Source organism: Macrobrachium nipponense, chromosome 20, assembly GCF_015104395.2.
Source record: "Macrobrachium nipponense isolate FS-2020 chromosome 20, ASM1510439v2, whole genome shotgun sequence".
Lineage (NCBI taxonomy): Eukaryota > Metazoa > Arthropoda > Malacostraca > Decapoda > Palaemonidae > Macrobrachium > Macrobrachium nipponense.
This window is the reverse complement of record NC_061089.1, coordinates 33,148,971-33,175,086: the sequence shown is the minus strand read 5'-3', so window position 1 is coordinate 33,175,086 and position 26,116 is coordinate 33,148,971. Positions and strand designations below refer to the sequence as shown.

General features: G+C 37.3%; 1 protein-coding gene across 15 annotated transcripts in view; it reads left to right on the top strand.

Annotated features, from left to right (window-relative positions):
- The window catches only part of LOC135224563 (protein phosphatase 1 regulatory subunit 12B-like), a 237,150-nt gene that overhangs the window by 174,325 nt on the left and 36,709 nt on the right, over positions 1-26,116 (top strand). For 12 of the 15 annotated variants that reach the window (XM_064263736.1, XM_064263727.1, XM_064263772.1 and 9 more), the window contains one exon: positions 24,414-24,446. The exons of 2 other annotated variants lie outside the window; for them this stretch is intronic. In XM_064263736.1, the coding sequence (XP_064119806.1) occupies positions 24,414-24,446 (33 nt within the window). Of the gene's footprint in view, positions 1-6,196; positions 6,244-24,413; positions 24,447-26,116 lie in introns of those variants that run through there. One more of the 15 variants, XM_064263763.1, reaches the window with a different exon arrangement.

The following is a 26,116-nucleotide window of genomic DNA, read 5'->3' as shown; positions in this document are numbered from 1 at the left end:
CCAAGGCACGCCCCCTTCTTCCCTCACGTGGAGGGGAACCTCTCTCCCCTTTTGCTGCGTTGACTTTGCCTCTCTTCATCTGTTGCTGTCACTGTGTGTTTCTTTTCCTTTTGTGTTCTCTTTCCATTATTTTCTCTGAGGTTTTACCCGTCATTTTTCGTTGCATTCCTTTTCATTATATTTATTTTTTTGTGTATTTCCCTGTTAGATCTCTTATATTTTCCTTCTTTGCTCATTCATATCTCTCTCTTATTTCCCTCTTCATTCTTTTCTTCTCCATTTCCCCACTCACTCCCCTCACCCTTTTATTGCGTGAGTAAGAAGACGTAAAATATGTATATCTAATTCTTTAATTAAAAACGTCATATAATCTGTAAAATTAATCAATAAAAAATAAAGATCTCCAATGTTTTTACTACATAGAGAAAAGGTGGCATCTGGCTTCTTGTAAAATTATATGTGCGATCTGTAAGCTTTATTCAAATTGGCATCTTTCGTTTACCTTCGAGGGAGGTATCAGGTTAAACTAAGCGGTCAGCGCTCTCTTGTTTTTCAATAGCTCGCCCCAACGGTTCTCAGTTTTCTCATCCCAGCGGTTCTCAGTTTTCTCATCTCAGCGGTTCTCAATTTTCTTATCCCAGCGGTTCTCAGTTTTCTTATCCCAGCGGTTCTCAATTTTCTCATCTCAGCGGTTCTCAGTTTTCTCATGCCAGCGGTACTCAGTTTTCTCATCTCAGCGGTACTCAGTTTTCTCATCCCAGCGGTTCTCAATTTTCTCATCCCATCGGTTCTCATTTTTCTCATCCCAGCGGTCTCCACATCATTTTTTCTCATCCCATCGGTTCTCAATTTTCTCATCCCAGGCTCCATTTTCTCATCCCAGGCGTCATCATTCTCTCTTTTCTCATCCCCATCGGTCTCCCCACATCGCGTTCTCATTTTCTCATCCCAGCGGTTCTCAATTTTCTCATCCCATCGGTTCTCATTTTTCTCATCCCAGCGGTTCTCAATTTTCTCATCCCATCGTCTCCCATCTCATCCATGCGGTTATCAATTTTTCTCATCCCATCGGTTTCTCATTTTTCCCTCGGTTCTTCATTTTCTCATCCCATCGGTTCTCATTTTTCTCATCCCATCGGTTCTCATTTTCTCATCCCATCGGTTCTCATTTTTCTCATCCCGGGTCGGTTTTCTCATTTTCTCGTCGTTTCTCATTTTTCTCATCGGTTCTAATTTTTCTCATCCCAGCGGTTCTCAATTTTCTCCATGGAACAGCCGTTCTCATTTTTCTCCCATCGGTTCTCATTTTCTCATTTTTTCTCCATCGGTCTCATTTTTCTCTCATGGCTCTCATTTTTTCTCATTTTTCCCTCGGTTTCTCATTTTCTCATCCCAGCGGTTCTCAATTTTCTCATCCCATCGGTTCTCATTTTTCTCATCCCATCGGTTCTCATTTTTCTCGTCCCATCGGTTCTCAATTTTCTCATCCCATCGGTTCTCAATTTTCTCATCCCATCGGTTCTCATTTTTCTCGTCCCAGCGGTTCTCAATTTTCTCATCCCAGCGGTTCTCATTTTTCTCGTCCCAGCGGTTCTCAATTTTCTCATCCCAGCGGTTCTCAATTTTCTCAATCCCATTGGTTCTCATCCACATCTCCCAATCGGTTTCTCATTTTTTCCTCATCCCATCGGTCTCAAATTTTTCTCATCCCATCGGTTCTCATTTTTTCTCATCCCATCGTTCTCAATCATCATCCCATCGGTCTCATTTTCTCATCCCATCGGTTCTCATTTTTCTCATCCCATCGGTTCTCATTTTTCTCATCCCATCGGTTCTCATTTTTCTCATCCCATCGGTTCTCATTTTCTCATCCCATCGGTTCTCATTTTCTCATCCCATCGGTTTCTCATTTTTCTCATCCCATCGGTCCCATTTTGGTTTTTTCTCGTCCCATCGGTTCTCATTTTTCTCGTCCCATCGGTTCTCAATTTTCTCGTCCCATCGGTTCTCATTTTTCTCATCCCATCGGTTCTCAATTTTCTCATCCCATCGGTTCTCATTTTTCTCATCCCAGCGGTTCTCAATTTTCTCGCTTGTGCGTAGTGCCATGTTGAATCAGCCTTGTGTGCTTTTGTATTCTAGTTTGCGTATTTAGGTATGTTTTGTATTTCAATGCATTGTTTATTAAGTACTGTGATGTTTATTTAGTTTTAAAATTAGGCGCAAGTTTACGCCTTATTGTATGACGTGCTTATGTGCAAGCTTATGGTTTGTGTATGTGTGTGTCTGCATACGTGCTTTTGTCGTGTGGTATTTACTTTGAGGTGGATTTTTTTTATTTATGTATTTATTTTTGCATTGATTTGTACGAATATGGCTCTCTCTCTCTCTCTCTCTCTCTCTCTCTCTCTCTCTCTCTCTCTCTCTCTCTCTCTCTTTATCTTCCATGTTAAAAGTTTTTGTTATTGCAGCAAGCACCTACATAAATTAATATAATATTATATATAATTATATATATATATATTAATATATATATATATATATATCTATATATATATATATATATATATATATATATATATATATATATTTTATATATATATATATATATATATATATATATATATATATATATATATATATATATATATAGAAAGGATTTCTTGCCACAAAGGAAAGAATGAAAGTGCGAGATAGCCTTGGGGGACACACGCAGTAAACAAGTTATTCTTCCAGAAAACAGTACATTTTGAAAAAAAAAACACGGAAGCATATACAATTTAATATCATGAAATTTACAATTTTTTTTTTTTGGGGGGGGGGGGAATTTGTATAAATTTCATGATATTAAATTGTATATGCTTCCGTGTTTTTTCAAAATGTACTGTTTCTGAAAGAATAACTTGTTTACTGCGTGTGTTCCCCGAAGTGGCTAACCCTCAGGTGTTTCCTTCTTTCTGTAGAGTGAAATCGCCCTTAATGCTAATCTTGTAGTGTCAGTTTGGATATTAAGCCTTTTGACTATGTTGTTCTCTGTAAAATTCAGTTTGCCTCAGTAAAGGATTCCGAACAGGACCGAAAGTACTTGGCTATCTTGCTTTTTCATTTTTTCCTTCGTGGCAAAAAAACCTTTATTTATACATAGCATCACGTTTTATATACTTCGTGATCAAGTTATTCATGTATAATATATTATATATATATAATATATATATAATATATATACATCTATATATAATATATATATTGGTAGGTTTCAGTGGAGTATATTTAGATATTAAATATTTTTAGAAAAAATTAAAATAATCCTCTTATGCAAAATGAGTGTTGTGTTGTGTTGAAAGGAAAGGCAAAGAGTCAGCATCTGTAGCCGAAGTGAATGGCCGTAGATAATTGGACCAGTCAGCTGGTGAAGACTCATTTGAAATTGGCGTTGTTTGCTTGTTTATGGCTACTCTCTCTCTCTCTCTCTCTCTCTCTCTCTCTCTCTCTCTCTCTCTGAAGTGTATAGTGTAGAAGGCCTCTAGATTGATTTACTGCTAAATTAAGGGTGAATACCTGATACTTGTGAAGAAAACTTCAAATGCATTAGCCATTTCATGTATAAATACACAAGGTGTCATATCTCGTCGAACCCACTTACAACCACTGCCCCGTTTACCTATTTATCTTGCCAGCGGTCACCTGTACCTATATGCTTGTTAAACGCCGCTCATTCGGAAATATGTAGGTCGTTCTCTTCTCATTCCTCCCTTCTTGAATAAACTTACGCTTTTCAGCCATTTTGAATTTTCCTTTCACGTATGGCTTTTGTTGTACCATTGGTTATTTATATTAATGAATGTTAGTCATTTTAGATACTTTTACATTATATATATAATTATATATATATATACATATATAATATATTATATATGTATATATATATATAAGATATATAATATATATATGGTGCTTGTTCAAATTATTCATTGGTCGACTTTGCTATCCTCTAGATGATTGGCATTGCCTCGTCGGCAGGTGGCACTTACCCGAGTGCTGTTGTCGGTTTTGGGTACACTCCTCTCTCTCTCTCTCTCTCATCTCTCCTCTCCCTCTTCTCTCTCTCTCTCTCTCTCTCTCTCCTTTATTTATATATATATATATATATATATATATATATATATATATATATATATATATATATATTATAGTATATACATCTATAAATGTATATATGATAATATAGTATATATATATATATATATATATATATATATATATATATATAGTGTGTGTGTGTGTGTGTGTGTGTGTGTGTGTGTACTCATACATAAACACAAATGCACACCTTCCTCACGTGGTTCCCCGTCTTTCTTTCCAATGACCCTCCCTCTCCCCTCCACCTTCCCTCCCCTCCCCCCCACACCTTCCTCTTCCCCTGTCCCCAAGACTTTTCATGTTCCTCCGACTCACTCCCTCCCCTTTCCCACACCAGACCTTTCACACCCCCCCCCCCCCCCCCCCCCTTCCCTTATGGCTTCCTCATATGCTTACCTATCAGCTACGGTAGCTGTTGCCCTGCCCAACATATGCCCATGTGGCCATGCCTGCCTCCTTTCTCAGTATTCCCCTCGCTCGTTCCCAGACTGTGCCACTCTCTGCTGCCCTCTTCTTTCCCCGTTCTTTCATAACGAAAAGTGCGCTCTCGATTTCAGGGGAAATTCGTCGATCATATCGGGACTGATACTTGTCTTAACATTCGATTGGGTGATGAAGTCATGGTTAGCGAAATTAAATAGATCACTATTAGAATCATCGTCATCTTGTCTTCATTTTGTTGTTTCGGCCACGATTTTATCTCTGAGGCGGCAGTCACTTTGAAGAAGGTTAAGTCAATTGCAAGTACAAATTGTATTCTATTCCGTGATAGAATTGCTTTAAGTTTTGACCGTCCCCTCCTTCCTCGCAAGTCACAACTTTGAAATGTCCTTCCGGCGACACTACGGCACTGGAAGCTACAGTTCGTCGCTGCTGTCATCGCCCCTGACAGGCAGTTACGGGTCCTCCAGAGGCCTGGGCGGGTACAGCAGTACGAGTCCACATTCCTACAGCTCCTTCGGCAGCGGGTACAGTTCCTACAGCGGGTATGGAACGAAAAGTCCCATCACATCCACCTCCCTCAGTCGGTCGGCCTCCTTGCCCCGAGAGGTCCGAGACAGGTCGATCCCTCGTTACAGCGCGTGCTCGAGGGGGGCGTCTCCCGCTAGGTCGTCCTTGACCCCGTACAGCAGCAGCAGTAGTTACTTCGATTCCAGCGATTCCAGCAGCAGTGGGGCTGGCGACCTGATCTCCAACCTCAAGCGCAGCCACACTTTTTCCCCCGGATACACCAGGAACGGATTGACGTCGTCCATTGTGCCGCGTCTTCCCTACAACACCACCAAGAGCTACGTCAGGTCCAGCAGATCGAAGTCGGTTGGGTCCGAATCTGGATATGGATCACGCTCAGGAGTAAGTGCGTTGCGGTGACTTTGCCTTTATATATAGGCAACTTGTGGGATGAGTTGCTTCCTGGGAGGACAAGGATGTGAATGGTCACTGAGTTGTTGTTGTCGATGATGATGGTGTCATCGATGGCAAAATGAAAAAGTAATAAAGGTATTGGTTTTTCGCGGTCTGAATCTCTTCTGAAAGAGGAGGTGAATGACGGATGAGTTGCTGCGAATGAGAACTGATGTTTGTAGATGAAACATGATAAAGAATATAGATGAGTAGTTTCTTTTTGTAGTTTTTTTTTGTTTTTGTTTACTCTTCTAGTGTAGGCAGAAGGGGCTTTATAATAATGACTTGATGTAGCTGTTCACATCGATCGGTTTCGATAACATTGTACCCGTTACAATAGCAATATTATCAGATATCAGTATGATAACTAATTTCTGTATGTGTGTGAAAAGGGCCTTGGAGGAGAGGGTATAACAGGTGGCGACGTGCTATTCGATTTTGGAATAACTTTCGTACTTTTTTTATATTGTGTTTTTACAACGTATATTTTTCATGCTTCCGGCGTCGTGTGTATATTAAATTCATGAAAGGTTTGTCACAAGAAAAAACAAAAGACTAGTGCGAGTTCATTGAAGTTTAATGTCTCCTGTTGCTAGTGGGTAAATGATTATTATATGTATTTGTTAGTCAAGAGATATTATTCTGCCCCCAGATTGCAAGCATGCTGTCAAGGAATAGGCTTTTCCTAATATCTACTCGGTAAGTGACACTTTACTAACTCGAAGGTCGTAAGCCACGGTTGGCCTGCAATGTTGGGGTAGGTTAAAGCACATACCCAAGGTTCAACTCAGACATGTTTTACGTAGGTAGCTTTGTATTTATTTCTTTTTATTATATATGGTACAAGGTGATTTTATTTACATTCTAGTTGTAGATTAAAGTATTCGTAGCATTTGAATAATTGGGGTTAATTTTTTTAAGTCTTCGTGGCATTTCATGTATATTTTTTTATTGTGCTCTGTGTTTTGAGATATTTTACGTGGACCGTTCTGTTGGTGGTTACTGCTTTGTGTGTGTAGACAGGTACAGTATATCATTGCAACTGGAGCCGTTAGAGATGACTCACTGCCTTTTGTCTTCATGGTTGAATAGGGAGCTGTCATTGCACAAAATGCTCTCTGCCTGTCTGGGTACAATTGTCTTTGTTCCTGAACACACAGTGAACACTTTAGTTTTGAGTTCTTATCTTCTCGCTGATCCCTCGAGAGAGAGAGAACTGCACAAATAGGCCGTTTATGATGTGATTGCTTATTGACCTGGTTTCTTTTAAGGAATTTCAGGGATCATTTTCCAGGACAGTTTATTTGCGAATTATGCCTGTTGATATTTTTGTGGACGGTTGTTGCATGTGTCGGACGTCTCAAATCTGGTTTATCCGTGCGAGTTATGCTCCTTTAGATTGCATTTCAGGGGTTGAGGAGGGAATTTATTTTTCTTTGCGACTCCAGGTTTGTGTAGCGAGGATTTTTAGTTGATTTAGTTTACTGACGTCAAGCATAGTAAAAGACGTGGATGTTATAGTACTATTACTTGGAATATTTTGAGATGTCAGTTTCTGTTGTTAGTACGAGATTTGTTGAGGAGCAGTGTGCATGATGTTCACGTTTTATATGTTTGTGGTGTGTGTGTGTGTGTGTATATATATATATATATATATATATATATGTATATATATATATATAATATATATATATATATATATATATATATATATATATATATATATATATATATATATATATATATACACATACATCCATCCATCCATCCATACATCCATACATACATACATACATACATTACATAACATACATACATACAACATACCATACATACATACATACATACATACACATACATACATACATACATAATATTCGACATTTTATCTTTTTCAACTAGTGTTAATTTTCTTGGAACACAATATCGTAAATATTGCTATTTGCCGCTTGAATTCAATTATAGTTTTATGTTTAAATCTTCTGGAATAGAAAGTTTTCTTTTTTGCGTGCCACCTAAAATGACATCATTACAAGTTACTACGCATATCTATCACTCATTAATATTTTCACCATGAAAAGTTGTGTTTGCATTTTGCAATATAGGCATGTCTCATGCCAGGGAAATTAAGTTGCTATCTAGGCTATATTGATTGCACAAAGTTCATTTTATTAAAATGAAGTCTTAGGAAAAGTTTTGTTCTTAGGTTTTACAAGTATTAGCTGATGGATTTAAAAGTGGACATCATGGAAACATCAGTCGATTTTGGCCTCATTTTGTAGTAATTTGACTTGCATGGTACATTGCATCTAGCGTATTAGTTTCTGAACACTACTTGATTTTATAGCATCTTTTACGTGAATGAATATGTACACAGTCCAATTGTGGGCTCCTGTGATGCATCTTGGTAGCTGCTCAGTTTTATAAATGGCGTGGCATCTGTGTAAATTTTGAAAATAATGACGGTGACAAGGCCAATTCTGGTCAGCGCAATTTCGCCAAGGTTCCGGTTATCTGTTGAGTTTTATGGAATGGCTCCTTCTCCTTGCCAATAGATGGCGCAGGTATCCGGCGTATTTATCTTCCTTCGGAGAATTGGTTACGTCTGGAGAGATAATTCAAGCGATTGGGAGGCCAGCAGCGTCAAAGCCACGAAGGGGTTGTGCGCGGGGTTACGTAGGTCGAGCTGATTAAGAGAGGAGGTGGTATAGGTGAGTTGTTTAGGGTTGGGGCCCCTGTTAAGGTTAGGAAAGGTGCGCGCCGTTTTGTTAAGTGGGTCAGGAGACGTCCCTTTTCTATCTATTAATCTAATCTTCCTCCCGACTGCTTTTCCTACCCTGTTCCATCTTTGAGTAAAAACAAAGATTTTTTATTAATTAGTAGTCCCTTCGTACATGGGGAGTGTTCTGTGTAATATGCTGTAGCATATGTATGACTTGACTATCTTGGAGTCTACAGCTGGTAATCATTTCGTATTAATAAATATATATACTTTAGTTCGATTGGTAATAAGTATTCGTCTGTTTTACTCACACACCGTATTTATCCTGTGTTTTTCTTAGCCATGATTGCTTCTAAGCGGAATTGATTCTTCATCCACTCACTCTGTAGAGAATAATATAATACGTACAGTAATGACTTCCTGCAAAGTCTCGCATCTCTATGGACCTGGTCAGGCGTCAAGCCATGGTTATTTAAAAGAATGTCTTTCCTTCGCATGTGTTTGAGAAAAGTAGTATGTAAGGAGATCTGTATGAATTCAGACGAAGGAAGTTCACAGATTGACAGTTGAATAGGAAATGAAAGTGCGGGAGGTTTAAAGAAGAAATAAATTCCTCTCATAATCCTCGATCGTAGTTACGCGACAGGGTCCGGTGAAGAGAACTAGTACTTGATATCATGTAGTTTATGAATAGTTTCAATGTAGCTAATTTATTTCAAATGGGATAGAATTTTTTCAGATTTTTCAGTACAATTTTGTAAATCGTATGCATATATACGTGTGTACATCCATTCATACGTACAAATGCGCGTACGCGTACATTCATAAAACGAGATTGTTATATGATTAAGAATTTCAGCTATACCGCGTACCTTGAAAATGGCCTCATCTACGCTGATCCAGTCAGACTTTGAGCAAACAAGTTCATGATGTCACCCTTGTTATTTGAGTGCGCATAATGCGAGCAATGTATTTTAGTCTTTTATCTAATGCTTTCCATTATTTAACTGCTGATCCGGTTTTTTATTTTTTTTTTTTTAATTGACAGCATGGCCACGTAGTGCTGCTTGTGATGATGAGAGGTGGGGGTGAATAATATTGCTAAAGATATACCAGGCGGGAAAGGAATTCGTTCCATCAACATTATTAGCTTTTTATATGACAATTATGAGGCGAAGCCCCCATATTATTTAGTCCTGGGCTAGAAGTGGGCATTAGGTGGTTCCGTTGGTGTTGAACATGTAAAAGAACATGACCCCTTTTCTGCCACAGATAACGGTCATAACTGCGATCACTCGAGTTCTGTTAGCCTATTCATTCCCTCTGCATTTGGGTAACAATTCAGAGACCTCATGCAGTTTTGCTGCTTTTTCCTCAAAATGAGAATTTGACGAAAAAGGTTTCAGTTTGGTCTATTTTATGGTTACATTTGTAAACTTGGAGGTTATAATATTTTTGTGTAGTGTTATGCAAAATAATTGCTCATTGGGGAAAAAAGGTTAAGGCTATTGGCCAAAAATTATTTAGGATTAATGAATTTTAAAATATAAGGGAAAAGCAGACTGGAAATTCTTTTCTTAACTTATGACTCTAGTTTGCAAGAACGGAAGATGTAAGTTAGAAATTATATAGGAGAAATTCTGATTTTCGTTTTAATGTATAAAATCCGTGTTAGTCGTAATATAAATCATAGATATTCTTAATAGAATGAGTGTAGATATAGTACAGAACTTTTGTTTGCCAGTTGGCCTTGTCAGCAAGATGCAACAAGACAAATACTTGAAACTATTTTGGATTTTAAATTTATACCTTATATTCTTTTTACCAAGTGTTTTATGGTGGGCTTCTTAAGTAAGTGACAGAAGTAAAGTCCCTTTGATACTCCTAAAATTAGCTTATTATTGTTTTTGTGACTCTGCGTCATGGCTTTGAATATGGAAGAGCATGTGCTCTCTCTCTCTCTCTCTGCTCCGTCTCTCATCTCTCTCGTCTCTACTCTCTCTCTCTCTCTCTCTCTCCTCTCTCTCATATAGGAGCTGAATAAACAAGTCTTGTTCCTCCACCAAGAAGTAAACAAGAATTGCCAGGGTGAGTAATGTGGATTTTCAAGGCTTCACTCGCGTTTAAATTTAGATCATCATTGACATCATCTTTCTTTATGACCTCGAAAATATAGGGAGTATTTGCTTTTTATTTGACCTCCGTCATATATATATATATATAATATATATATATATATATATTATATATATATATATGTATATATTATATATATATATATTATGTTTGTGTGTGTGTGTGTGTGTTTAGAGAGAGATTGTATACATACATACATGCATACTTTGTCCCCAAAGAGAGAAGTGGCGCCTGAAGGTTTTCTCCTTTACAAGAGTTTGCAGACTATTTTGCCTTTCTTGGTGGCAACCCATCCAGTTGATGGCCTTCACAGTACGTTTTCTCCTTAGGAATTGTTCGACTATACTCTGACTACAAAAGGTTGAGACTCGAGGGTGATGAACACTGCTGTCATATTTTCTTAAACCCGTTCAAACTTTTCAGGAAAAAAGGTAATAATTTGGTAGATTTGGCAGATTTTTTGCTGCAGGTCTTCCAGGAATGAAGATGGAATCCTCATGTACTTTTAGCTCTAATGTTCGACTAACCATGCTACCAGATAGATGCAAGGTCCACAGAGGCAAAATGGGGTAGAACGACGAAACACACTTGTTGGCCGAGTCGGTAAAGACGTCACTGAAGTCCTGATTTCTCCTCTGTGCGCTGGTTCAAATCCACGAGAGCTTGAAATTATTGACTAAAAAAACTCCCCATTGGTTAACATATATTATAATATATTAATTCCAGGGTAGAGCGAATTGGCTATTAAAGGACATTTGTAGCTTAATGCATGTGCTATATAAATCACGGCGATGTGATAAAAATTCACTCTTAAGTGTATGTGTTTGTATGTACTTACACATACAAACACATACACTTAAGAATGAATTTTTATCACATCACCGTGATTCATATAGAAGCATTAAGCTACAAATGTCCTTTAATATCCAACTTGCTCAACCTCGGAATTAGGTAGGTAGGTAGTTCGGCATAACCTTTTCTGTAATTGTTTTGATATCATCTGGGGGATCAGAGATGCGAAAATAGGATAGTTTATCAATAAATAATTGATTGGTGTCTTTCCTCAATTGTCTGCTTCCTGTCTTTTCCTGTCACTGTGATTTGATAAAAGTGAAACTTTGCCGACCCAGTTTTCGAACCTCATTGGTTTTAGGCCTCATCTGGGTGCCAGCATGTCGGTAAACCACGATAGACGGCTTTCATAATTGAAGGATAAATTGTGACCTAGGTTAGAAAGAAAGTTGAAGTTTGAATTAGCTTAGGCTTAGAGGTACATGAACCCAGGTTTTTTAACCGACGCAATGCTGTCTGGGCGATGGCCGGGATTACCTTTTATAAAAGCTATGGTTCTTATACCTATGAAAAATACAAATTACTTTTATTTATTTATTTTTAAAAGTTTTCGCCTTTGTTGATATCCCCACGTGAGTAGTCTTAATTCTGAGGTGGTTCTCTCGTTAAGAGCCGAATAGTTTGTGCTTTCTCATTTTCTCGTGGTATCAATTTTTTTTTTTATCTCGTAGCCAGTGAATTGCTTGGTGAATAAGGAACAATTCTTCAGGAAGGCGGATTTGGCCTACTTCAGCTCTTAGAGAGAGAGAGAGAGAATTTGTACGCTGAACAAACGCATTCATTGTTTGTATTTGAAACGGTACCACGTTTTTTCGAAGGAAAACTTTGTTTTATATATGGACGAGTTTTTAGAGAATCTCTCTCTCTCTCTCTCTCTCTCTCTCTCTCTCTCTCTCTCTCTCTCTCTCTCTCCTTTCTACCTAAGAGGAGACGACAACTTTCAAGCACCTGCGAGTTGACCCTGAGAGCGAACATTGCCCAACACTGGGTAAATATTTTTAGTGGAAGTATTTAAAATCCTTTTATCTTTTATGAGTATTTAACTTAGTTTCAGTGTCAGAACAGGTGTTTTTCTACCCTATTCTCAGAGAGAGATAGAGAGAGAGAGAGAGAGAGAGAGAGAGAGAGAGAGAGGAAAATAAATAAACACTATGTCATGGATCCTCAAAACTTGTGACAGGCGCTCTGAACGTCTAGTGTCTGTCCCGATTCATCTCTCTCTCTCTCTCTCTCTCTCTCTCTCTCTCCTCTCTTGCGTGTTCCCTCCATTTCTCGAAACACCCGCCCACCTGGGCCGCCCACAAATTAGCTAACCTTGTTTTCCAGGTGCCAAGGTTATGATTACACAATCTGGGTTGCCAGCTAAAGGGTAAAAAGGGCGGAAGAAGAAAAAGGAGGAGAGAGAGAGAGAGAGAGAGAGAGAGAGAGAGAGAGAGAGAGAGGGGCGGGTGGGAGAAGGGTAAAAAGGTCCCTTGAGTGAAAGCCAACTCTGATCTTCGCCAAGAAGTTGATTACTTTGACTTTATATCAGATGAAGATGTATGGGACTGGGTGGGGCCCACGTGGGGTTGGACCTGGAGGGTACAGGAGTTGGGGGGACCCCTCTTGATATTTTGACCTAAATATATTGGTTTTGTCAGACTAATTGCAATCATTATTTGACACCACACTTAAGAAAGGGAATGAATAATTGACGTTTGTGAGAGAGTTTTGTTTATAGGTGTTGTAGGTGTCCTCTATTGTATTTTTTGTGTGTCCTGAATTATGCTGTATGTTTTTGTGTAACCTTAAGCATTTTTTTAGTGTCCTGAAGTTTATTGTTTTGGAGGTTTAAAAAAATATTTGTTCATCTTTTCTTATACAAACGTGTAATGTTCATTACACAAAGTCCTCTCTTTCTCATTGTGAAATAATTTGAGTGTTTATGCAGACCTTGTCTTGGTAGGTTACATTCTTCGGATAACCTTTTCACTTTTCCATATGACCTTATTTCCATTTGCAGTAGTAGCTCCTTAGTTGAAGGAAATGTTTTGACATAAATAGGCATGATTGGGATTATCCAGGTTGAGAGTAAGCCCTGTCTTAGTGTTCATGAATGGAATTCTTGGTTAAAGGCATAGAAACGAATTACTGTTTTTTCTTATGGAATAGTTGTATGTATTTATTTGGTTGACACGAGGCGTATACCCTCTAGATTGACTTACACGGCCACGTTTTAGGATTTTCTCTTATTTGCATTACGAGTTGACGAATAAGAGTTCTTACTCAGTGTTCAGTACTTCAACTTTAAGATTGGAACATGACAGATTGACTGTCCTTAGGGCGCAGAGGGTCAGTTTCATAACCGTTTTGACTTAAATTTTGACTTAAATATCCTTTTTATTGAGTGTACCATGGAAAGGCGAGAGAATATAAAAACATGGTAACGACCGTATTAAAAAAATTGCTTACATTTAAAAATATTAAGCAATAAAATTAAGTAAACGTTAAATGTATGAATATATAGAGATGATTATTCTGGAATTGATTCAACGAGTGTGTATAGCTGTCAGTTTTTTTTTTTAGATTTCTTGTGTTTCCATGAATTTAATAAACCTCCCGTATCGAGATATTGGTTTCAGACGCATTGCCTCTCCGCCGACGGTGGCACATTCGTGCCCGTCAATAGCCAAGAGTGTTTATGCATCCCTTGACATGGAAAAAAAGTAGATGGTTGTGGAAAGCGTCTTCACTACGCAGTAGCAGAAGTGTTGGCAGCGTTTGATGGACTCCATTCATTTACCCTTCGGGGCGAATCTGCTCCATCAGCAGCGGAGACCGTAGCCAGCTGCTATTTTAGTGTTGCCTAAAGCAGGTTAGATTTATGGCAGGTCACGTACGGGGCATGTTTACGTAACTTCCGATCAAGAAATGCCGTGCGGAGTATGGCATTTGTACTCTTGCGTTCAGCGTCTGTCCTGAAAATTGAAGAGACTTGTCTGATTTTTCTCTTGACTGTACTCGTTTAGTTTCTCGCTCATTTTCCTCATGCATAAATATCTACGTTTATTTATTTCTTGATGGCATCAATTTCTATTGAATCTTAAATTAAAACCATTTTTGAAGGCGGTAGCTTATTTCTTTGGGAGACTGCCGACTCATTCGATTATTCTTTGAAATGTGGATATTTTTTTTAGTGTGATTTGTCGTGTATTGTTCATAATACCTGATATGGACGTTTTAAAATATTACTCCTCCAATGCTCACTAAGAAAGCTGTGTTCAGTTGCGGCACCGTGCAATAAATGAATTTTGGAGGAGGGTTATTACTATTATTATTATTATTATTATTTTAAGATTTCTGTTCGAGATGCAAACAAATTGGTTAGTGTTTACTGGTTATGTTAATCTGTTCATTGATCCTGTTAATCTCTTCACTGTTATTTGTGCAAGAGTCTGATGGCATTCGAATGAGTAATAAACTATTTCTATTCGCTCAATTTATTCCTGCATATTTTATTTTGCTTTTGACTCGGGTTCAAGGGAGTCGCCGAATTAATGTCTGAAAACCTCTGAAACACACCCAGTTTCTCTCTCTCTCTCTCTCTCTCTCTCTCTCTCTCTCTCTCTCTCTCTCTCTCTCTCATACACAGTCGTGGAGTGTTATAATTGCTTAAACTTATGCTTTTGAAATCGGCCAAGTATTTGACGTCAGACCAGCTTAGGAATGGTTCTTTAGTTTTTTTTTTCAAGTGCCAGGTCAAATGCCACTTCCTGCAAGCCCTCATTTGTGTGCTGCATTCGTTATTATTGTGTTTGTCTTCGCTTGGTTGTAGCTTTTGTTTCTGTTAGTTATTGTTCGCTGTTGGTATGTTAGTCATTCATCTGTGATGAATTTTTTTTATATTAATAATGTTCTTATAGGTTGGTTGTCTATCTGTACTTATCTTTATCTATCTCATTATCGTCATGTTTACGCTGGCTATTGGAGGTGAAGGATTGTATGTTTTTTTCTGGGTTGATTGCCAGGTTTGACGGTAGTAAACAAAAGATTTCTTCTCATCTTTGTCTGTTCATTTTCTTACTTCCAATTATTCGGATTGATGGACCATCGTAATGTTGTTTGTTCGCTGGAACTTCTGCGGTGTTTTTTATTTTTTTTATTCGTAGGCATTTATTAGTGTATTCTTTCTTATAGATCAGCTTATCGATGGAGTTGCATCGGTCAGTCGAAGAAGATAATGTTTAAGAGTACCAGGAAAGGGATGAGCCTTTGGTTGTCGTAATTTGTTTATATGTTTGTATTTGCGCTCTCTCTCTCTCTCTCTCTCTCTCTCTCTCTCTCTCTCTCTCATTTCATCAGGGAGAACTTCAAAATTAGTATCAAACGTACTTTACATACAGGTTCAATCAGAGAGAAAGAGAGAGAGAAGAGAGAGAAGAGAGACTCCAACGTACTAGTGGAACCCCCCTGTGACGTCACGCTGCAGGGTTATAACACCTGCCTGCCAACCCCTATCTGTCACCCTTTCCCGATGTACAACCGTTAGTGTTCAGGTTTCCTCCTACCCCCCCCCCCCCTCCTTCCTCCCTCCCCTCACCCTGCCTCCGTTTTTAAGGTTCGATCTAGATTATTCTTGGATACGTAGCGGAGGCAGCGTTTCTCTCTTCTATTCCTGGCGAGTTGTTGTGAATGTCATAGTCTTTATGTACCTTCTCAAGAGTAAAAATAGATAGTGGTACCTTCTGTCTTGAGACTTTGGCAGAGTCATGTGCTGTACGCAAAATCCATTTGTTGATTGGTCGTATTTTTTAATTGCTTCACTGGTAATTATGTTGTTGATTATTATAAGCCCGTGTTTGTATTTTACGGTGCTGTTGATTTTAAGTACGTACGAAGGTATTTGTTATTATTATTATTGTTATTATTATTATTATTATTATTATTATTATTTTATTATTATTATTAGTATGGGTTACTTAATATCTGTTTTAATCTTCTCCAGACTCAAACTTAGGGCGTCTAAATTAACAACAATATCCATAAAATAAGAGGAGTTATTGCGTCAGTAGTCATTAAGCATTTTATTATTATTATTATTATTATTATTATTATTTATTATTATTATTATTATTATTATTATTATTATTATTATGTAGGAGTTATACCATTCTAAGTATTGACATTTCAAAATGGAGTGTATGTATATTTAGAAATAAACTTCCTATGTATTAGATCTGGTAAACAAAACATTCTCTCTCTCTCTCTCTCTCTCTCTCTCTCTCTCTCTCTCTCTCTCTCTCTCTCTCTCTCTCTCTCTGTATTTATGCATACACCAAGATTTTTTTTCATGGTTGGTTGGGGGACGTTTGATAATGTTTTATATTGTCACGAAGTTATGTAAAAAGGAGTATTATTGAGTTGAGAGAATTGAATTATTTTTCTTCTGATATATTGCTGAGAGAGAGAGAGAGAGAGAGAGAGAGAGAGAGAGAGAGAGAGAGCTGAGATTTTGTTTGTAAAAGATGTTTATTTGATGAAGTTACCAAATGTCTGACCGGGTAAACATGGTTGTAGCAAGGTTTGAGAGGTTAGAGAGTGTTATGTGTTGAAATAAACATCCCAAATTGGTTAAGAAGAAAATTATTTTTTTCCATCTCCGCTAGTTTATCACATTGTTCCTCTCTCTCTCTCTCTCTCTCTCTCTCTCTCTCATCGTCTCTCTCTCCTCTCTCTCTCTCTCTGTGGGATGGGTCGGATTTTTTTCTTTTTCTTTTACAAGCTATTGGCCCATCTCCCAGCTTACCATACATGTAAACAATGGTTTTTGACGCCATCTCAACTAGGCACTCTGTACACAGTCTATTTATTATTGAGAGAGAGAGAGAGAGGTTGTGATTAATTGAATACACACACACACACACACACACACATATATATATATATATATATATATATATATATATATATATATATATATATTCGGTTTTCTGGATAATTAAAAGCAGCTACTATATACTGATAAATGTGCAATCAAAGGAAGGATATTATTGGAGTAATGTTTCTTTTTCCTGAAATGGTTTTTGTAAGAGAGTGCCCTAGAGGTTTCAGGTCTTGCCTTAAATTTATTATATTATTATTATTATTATTATTATTATTATTATTATTATTATTATTATTATTATTATTTATGATCTAGGTCATAACATTGGCTTGCTCCATATGAATGCGTTCACATTTAGAACACAATTATGATTCGTAAATATTCATGGTTCACAATTACATAATGGTACGAATCTTTAGATATGAAAGTTTCCCACCTTTTCTCATTTATGTCTCACGATCGTTATGGCTCACCGTCGCCTCATCTGAGTCTTCGTTTAGCCTCTCACCTTTTCTCCGAACCTAACACCAAATGACATGATTCATTTCACCCAGAGCAGTCTGTTTTTTTCCACATCCTGCCTCCCGCCCTGTCGGTGGTCGTCTTGAACCACTTTTGTGTGTGTCAGTGATATCTGCACCTGGGGATTTCTTTCTCAGACTTTTCCCCTCGTTTATAGGGGGGGAAATGAGTCATTGTTCTTTTCTTTCATCAATACAAAGAACTTGGCAACTAAGTTTTATTATTATAGGATAGCGCTGGCGGAGACGTTTGATGGCTTGAAGAAAAGAAGAGGACGGATGGGTCTTATTTTTATTTGATTTTGTTTTGACATAACCTAGTTTAAAGCTGACAAATAGTTAAAGACAAGAACTAGTAGTCGGGGCTGCGCATGAGCTGTTGTCATTTATTTTATTATCTGAATAAAATCTTGAGGTTATATTGTAATTTCTCTTTGATTTCTGAATTTTACATGGTAGGTGTCTCAGTTCAGTTTTAAATCATCGACATTTTGTTTACACGGAACTACGCACGTATATCCATTTTCATGTCGCCTTTTCATGACAAGAATAATTACCAATGCGGGTGATAACTACCTCAGGTGTGATGGATATTCTCGATTTAGATTTAGGTGATGCTGTGAGTATGAATGACTTGAATTCATATTCATTTGCTTTTATGTTAATTGCGTGTTCACACGAGCAAAGTTTGACATTTTACAGATTGCAACGGAACTTCATTCATATTTATAGGAATGTGTGTGTGTGTGTAATTTCTCTCTTAAGGGTATGCTGTTATTGACTCAGACCATACATTTGAATACAAATATTTACTCTAAATAAATCAAAACGAGACTAAGAGTTTGTTTACATTTTCGTCATTTTGAAAAGGATATTAATTGAAGTCGGTTTCCAAATAACTTAAGTCCGTTTAAATTTCGGAATCTCATCATTGTGACGTTATCTTTCTTAAGTTTTGCTTGAATGCCAAAAGTTCGTTAATGAAGTGAACATTTACCTATTGTTGATCTAATAGTTGCATTCTCCCACGTATCTCAACTGAAAGAATCTCTCTCTCTCTCTCTCTCTCTCTCTCTCTCTCTCTCTCTCTCTCTCTCTCTCTCTCTCTCTCTCTCTCTCAAAAACGATTTGCTAGTTACTGTTCTCTGTGAGAATCGACTTGCTCCATTAGGAGTGTGCTGGTAATGTGGCGGTAGTGGTTGGTTTATGCGGGATTTGGTAGGGTAGGGTAGGTAGGTACCCGGCTAAAGTGCAGAGTGATGTTCAGATGCAAAGATGTGTGTTCGCTCGCAAAACATGACACCTATCACTCAATCGCTCCTTGGTATAGTCTAATTCATAGATTCTGATGCCGAATTACTATTGAGGGGGCTGGCATTTTTTCTTTCTTTCACCATGGCTAAAAATAGTTTCTTGCATTTGGTTAATTCATGCTGTCTTAATCTGTATGCTTTAAATTAAAAAATAAATCTTAAAATAATTAAATTAATTAAAATATTTAAAATAAAATAAATATATATATATATATATATAATATATATATAATAAATATATCATATATATATATATATAGTATATATGTATATAAAGTATAAAAGGCCCCATTAAAATACGCTGGTTTCAAAGCTACCAAGGTACTAATGCACTTTTACCGTACTTGTTCAAGCGGCGGGGCGGAGTCAGTCCACCGAAATTTAGTCCTTACTTTTAAGAAACCAGATTGTTTTAATGGGCCTGTATTTATTATATATATATATATATAATATATATGTATATACATATACATATACATACATACATACATACATACATACATACATACATCACATACTACATACATCATCATACATACTACATACATACATACATACATACATATAGTGCTTGAGTGCTCCTGCTTTCAGAGGAGAGGGAACGAGACAGTATATACTTTAAAGAAAACAGGAAAGGGAAAAGCATGGCACTGTTAATTATTCAACATCAAGAGGAGCGTGCCAGATAAGACGGAAGGAGTTTCTTTTTCTTATTTGGTTTTATCTGCTTATTTTATGTGTGTACTTTTATAGGCTTCCGTGTCCATGTGCCAAGTTGAACATGCAATACGTGGACGGAGGGAATCCCTGACGGGGTGATTGTATTGTTATTCAACTCTCTCTCTCTCTCTCTCTCTCTCTCTCTCTCTCCTCTCTCTCTCTCTCTCTCTCTCTCTCTCTCTCTTTTGATATATAATATATATATATATATATTGATATATATATATATATATATATATATATATATATATATATATGAGACTGATTTCCCTTCGGATCCCCCTTTGGTGGCATAAAGTGATATACTGAATGTTTCCTCATTTTTCAGTCGTAACTCGTGTCTTTCATTGCTAATTGGTCGTCTGTTCCTCCCTTTTAACGTCAACATACCACATTGAAGCCGACATCTTATTTGATCCTGTAAAATTAAACCTAATTAAAAGTGGCTTAGCTCTCTCTCTCTCTCTCTCTCTCTCTCTCTCTCTCTCTCTCTCTCTCTCTCTCTCTCATGCTGGTCTCGAATTCGTAGAATCTTGTCCTATATAATCATGCTGGTGTTGTTGCAATTTATTTCGCGCCTCTTATTTAACTTCTGACCTACTTCTTTTGTCAGTGTTATGTTTTCTCGTTTCACGTTGTTTAACTCTCTCTCTCTCTCTCTCTCTCTCTCTCTCTCTCCTCTCTCTCTCTCTCTCTCTCTCTCTCTCTCTCTCATCCGTATTGTTTGTATATAATGGTTATATAACGTTCTGTCAAAAAATAGCACTCATCGGCCACTGCAGACGTTTCTTATTTGTAATTATTTTATGAAAATGACACAGTATTACCCCTAAAACCTTGGTACTCTTTTATTAAGGGGTTCCGCATTAGTTGCTGAGGTGAAATGGGGTCTTAAGTCATTATGTATCTCAAAATGTTTGGTCAAAATTAATATATATATATATATATATATATATATATAGTATATATATACATACATACATATATAATTCTTATGTATACATATACATACATGCATATATATGTATGTATAAAAATGTATAAAATTGTGTGTGTTTGGATGGTTGCGTGTTCTTGTTTTAATTTACCCATGATTTGTTCAGTTCGTTTTACGTTAGGTTTGCAGACTTTATTCGTATTTAGTTGCACGGTTTCTGTTTCTATCTTGAGGAACCATGATGATCAAAAGTTTTCAGTTATATGTAGTTCGGAGTACGAAAGGTGTTGGCAGTGTATAGCTTTTAGATTTGATTGTCGACGAACACATGCCAAAACGTGTCCCGAAAGCCCCAAGAATGAGTACGTTTTCTGGTTTGTTCTGTTTGTATCTTATCTATAAAGTGTGTAAAATTTTAGTCTTCATGCATTAATCAAGTAAAGTTAGAATTTTGCAGCAGGGGATTGGTGCTTGAAAAATAACTTAGTTACCAAAAAGCTTGCAATTATAAAGTACAAAATATTCCACCGAGTTCACGAGAGTTGAATATTCAAGCACGGTCTCTCCCCTTTGAATCTCAACCTCCATTCTACGGAACTTATTAGAAGCTTCGAGCTTGTGATCGAATATCATCTCTCTCTCTCTCTCTCTCTCTCTCTCTCTCTCTCTCTCTCTCTCTCTCTCTCTCTCTCTCTCTAACAGCCTATACTTGCAACCTGTATTTATAATCATCAGAGAGACTGCTTGCGCCTAATTCCGACCGTGTGAATTTCGGACGAAAGTAAAGCCGAGATTGTTTTTGTTCCATTGTTGTGGTGTGGAAAGCATATGTAGGGAAGTGTACCATTGTTGTGGTTTACGGCAGGACGTTATGATTTAGGGGTTGTTACGCGAAACAATACATCTGATACGTGGTTTTTCTTTCCCCTTTGTTCTTGTGTGTTTGACCTTCGTTTTTCATTCAGCCAACTTTTTCTTTCCCTCTTCCTCTCCTTATCTCGCTGTTTAACAAAACTTCATTTTGTAACATGTAGATACCGATATATAGTTTGTTTGTTTGTTCAGACAGACTTTTATTAACTGCTGAGTAGTTTGTTTTCTTTAGCCATAATCTGTAGTCTTTTTGTAGTGTGTCAATATATTAATGTGGTGACATTTATCTTGTTTGCAATTATTATTATTATTATTATTATTATTATTTTTATTTTATTTTTTTTGCTCTATCACAGTCCATCAATTCGACTGGGTGGTATTTATAGTGTGGGGTTCCGGGTTGCATCCTGCCTCCTTAGGAGTCCATCACTTTCCTTACTATGTGCGCCGTTTCTAGGATCACACTCTTCTGCATGAGTCCTGGAGCTACTTCAGCGTCTAGTTTTTCTAGATTCCTTTTCAGCGATCTTGGGATCGTGCCTAGTGCTCCTATGATTATGGGTACGATTTCCACTGGCATATCCCATATCCTTCTTATTTCTATTTTCAGATCTTGATACTTATCCATTTTTTCCCTCTCTTTCTCTTCAACTCTGGTGTCCCATGGTATTGTGACGTCAATGAGTGATACTTTCTTCTTGACTTTGTCAATCAACGTCACGTCTGGTCTATTTGCACGTATTACACTATCCGTTCTGATACCATAGTCCCAGAGGATCTTTGCCTGATCGTTTTCTATCACTCCCTCAGGTTGGTGCTCGCACCACTTATTATTGCAAGGTAGCTGATGTTTCTTGCACAGGCTCCAGTGGAGGGCTTTTGCCACTGAATCATGCCTCTTTTTGTACCGGTTCTGTGCAAGTGCTGGGCATTCGCTTGCTATGTGGTTTATGGTTTCATTTTTCGTATTGCACTTCCTACATATGGGAGAGATGTTATTTCCGTCTATCGATCTTTGAACATATCTGGTTCTTAGGGCCTGATCTTGTGCCGCTGTTATCATTCCTTCAGTTTCCTTCTTTAGCTCTCCCCTTAGTAGCCATTGCCATGTGTCATCGCTGGCTAGTTGTTTAGTCTGTCTCATGTATTGTCCGTGCATTGGTTTTTTGTGCCAGTCCTCTGTTCTGTCTGTCATTCTCCTGTCTCTGTATATTTCTGGGTCTTCGCCTACTTTTTTTATTAGTCCTTCTTCCCATGCACTCTTTAGCCACTCGTCTTCACTGGTTTTCAGATATTGCCCCAGTGCTCTGTTCTCGATTTTGACGTAGTCCTCTATACTTAGTAGTCCTCTCCCTCCTTCCTTTCGTGTTATGTATAGTCTGTCCGTATTTGCTCTTGGGTGTAGTGTTTTGTGTATTGTCATATGTTTCCTGGTTTTCTGATCTATGCTGCGGAATTCTGCCTTCGTCCATTCCACTATTCCTGCGCTGTATCTGATTACTGGCACTGCCCATGTGTTTATGGCTTTTATCATATTTCTGGCGTTGAGTTTTGACTTGAGTATCGCCTTGAGTCTCTGCATATATTCTTTCCTGATCGTGTCCTTCATCTCTTGGTGTTTTATATCCCCTCCTTCCATTATTCCCAGGTATTTGTATCCTGTCTCATCTATGTGTTTGATGTTGCTCCCATCTGGTAGCTTTATCCCTTCAGTTCTCGTTACTTTGCCTTTTTGTATGTTGACTAAGGCGCATTTTTCTATTCCAAAGTCCATCCTGATGTCCCCAGATACAGTCCTTACAGTGTGGATTAGGGTATCTATTTCCTTGATGCTCTTACCATACAGCTTGATGTCGTCCATGAACATCAGGTGGTTGATTCTGTTGCCTCTTTTCTTGAGTTGGTACCCGGCATCCATCTTCTGTAGTACTTTTGTCATGGGAATCATGGCTACTACGAAGAGTAGTGGGGACAGTGAGTCGCCCTGGAAGATCCCTCTCCTGATATTAACTTCTGCTAGTCTTATTCCAGAGCTTGTAAGTATTGTATTCCAGTTGCGCATTGTATTTTTGCTGATGCTGATGGTGTTTTCCTCTGCCCCATATATTTTCAGGCATTCTATTAGCCATGTGTGTGGTATCATGTCGAAGGCTTTCTTATAGTCTATCCATGCCATGCTTAGGTTGGTTTTCCTTCTCCTACTGTTCTTCATTACCATTTTGTCTATCAGGAGCTGGTCTTTTGTGCCCCTACACTTCCTTCTGCAGCCTTTCTGTTGGTGGGGGATGGTGTTTGTCTCCCCTAGGCAATTGTATAGCCTTTCACTGATGATACCTGTTAGTAACTTCCACATTATTGGTAGGCAGGTGATAGACCTGTAGTTACTGGCTATATTTCCCTTAATATTATTATGATGATGATGATGATGATGATGATTATTATTATTACTACTACAAGGTGAGGTTTTTTATTGCGTCATTTTCCTCGTGTTATATTTCAAGAGAGAGCTTGTAGGCATTCTTTTGGGTAGGTTGTGTTTTCAGTAGTTTATATCACATTCTGTTCAAAAGGATACATGTTTTCAATTTGGCTTTCCATTTCAAGTAATGGTGTGGTTATAGGTTTTTTAATTTTGAGATTTTGTCATTTGTATTCACATGGAATTTGTTGTAGTGTAAAGATATATTAAAGTTGCATATATTTTCTTTATTAAATTTGCTTGTCCTTATGAAAATTATGAACATGTATATTTATTTGCATATTTTAAACAAGGTTACAGACGTTAGTTGTAATTATTTGAGAAGAAAAACCAAGTATTTTTGTGCAAATCATCATTGCACGTATGACCGGTAAAGCTCTGAAATAACATGTTAGGATTTTGTTGTGTTAGGTCCAGTTTACACATATTTATAACAATGTATTTTTCTTACAGGTAAGTACCATCCCTGATGACGGTATTGGAGAGGTAACGTACAGCTTCAACTACATTTCAGTATTGTATTTGGCGTTGCCGTGGAACCTTACTTGTGACCTTGCTTCACTCTGTAAAATAAATTTTTCTTTCTTCTTTTTTATTCGTATAAAAATTGCCCATTTTTCTTTGCAGTAACAATTTGCTTTTTTTTTTTTTTTATCTTCTCCCAGTTGAAAGTTATTCAGTATTTGTATTTCCGTTGCTGGTAATAATTGCTTAATTTTTCCTCTTCATCAAATAAAAATTGCGGATTTTTCCTCCGCTCAGCAAAAATCACTCATTTTTATTCTTCACGCAGTCAAAAAAAGAAAATTACTTTTCCTAGCCGTTAGTCACTATTTATCAGCAAGTTGTTAAACCTGTATAATGATTTTTTTCTGTCGCTTATTCTTTTAAGTGTTCAGCTACTGCCTTTGCTTTTTGCTTAACCTCCTCTTATCTCGAAATCCGAAGAGTTCTTGGAATTGAAATTACTGAGATAATTTTAATTTTCAAACTCGGGAGTTTGGGTGTTCGAAAACTAATATTCTATATATTATGGATTCTAGTGTAATGTCGCAACATATTATATATATATATATATATATATATATATATATATTATAATATATATATTATATATATTATATATATATATATATAATATATAATTATATATATATATATATATATATATGTTACTGTATGAAAGTATCTCGGTTTTTGGAATACTACCTATTAGTTAAATTTGATTAAAATATCGTAAGTTCATTTAGAACAAAATGTTGCTAAGACACCAATTCATCAAAGTATTCCGGTGATATTAGATTTACTCAGAACTTGACTCTGATGTGGTACATTTCTCTTCGAATTTTGTAGGACATTTTGAAGTGGTCACCCATTTTATATTCTTATTAACTGTCCCTGAATAACCCTCTATGAGAGCTTCGTGAGAAAACGATGATGATATAATTTTCTTTTTAATAAAAGTAAAATGTAAAGGGACACTCACAATGACTGTCATCACTAAGGAGAAGAATACTGTCTGATTGATTGATACTGACGTCATCCAACCTGGCGGCACAAAAAAATATATATAAAAGAAAGAAAGAAAAAAGATAAAAACTCTGGGCCACGAAATACGTAAAATGGAGCTGCACTACAGTAGGAAAGGAGATGAGACGGAAATCTCGGATGTGGAACGATCGTGTAGTCTGTTGCTCTGTGCACAGTCATTCTTTTAGATTCACCCGTCCGCGAAATGAGACGGGGTCATTGGCCTTTGCCTTTATTTTTTTGTCTAATTCTTTTATATACTGAAATAGCCAGGTGTTGTGTTCTATTTTGCTTTGGCGTAGCAGAAATGTTTCATTATAAGTTATGAAGCTGCTTCGATTTGGTGTGTGTGTGAGATCGTATAATTTAGGACAGCGATGACATCCGTGGAATGCCCTCAGCCGAACATGAAATGATTATGGACGTGATGAATGTGACGTTGAAGCTTCATGCCCATCAGATACCGTGGGGGTATATTCTCAGATCCAAACACACGTGATGGGGGAATGACATGAGTACACTATTTTTGTTTTCTTGAGCAGCAACAGCAATAATAAGGAAATAAATATAATAAACTTTTCTAACAAAGAACAATAAACCGACCGTGCAAATCAGTTTGGTGCGAA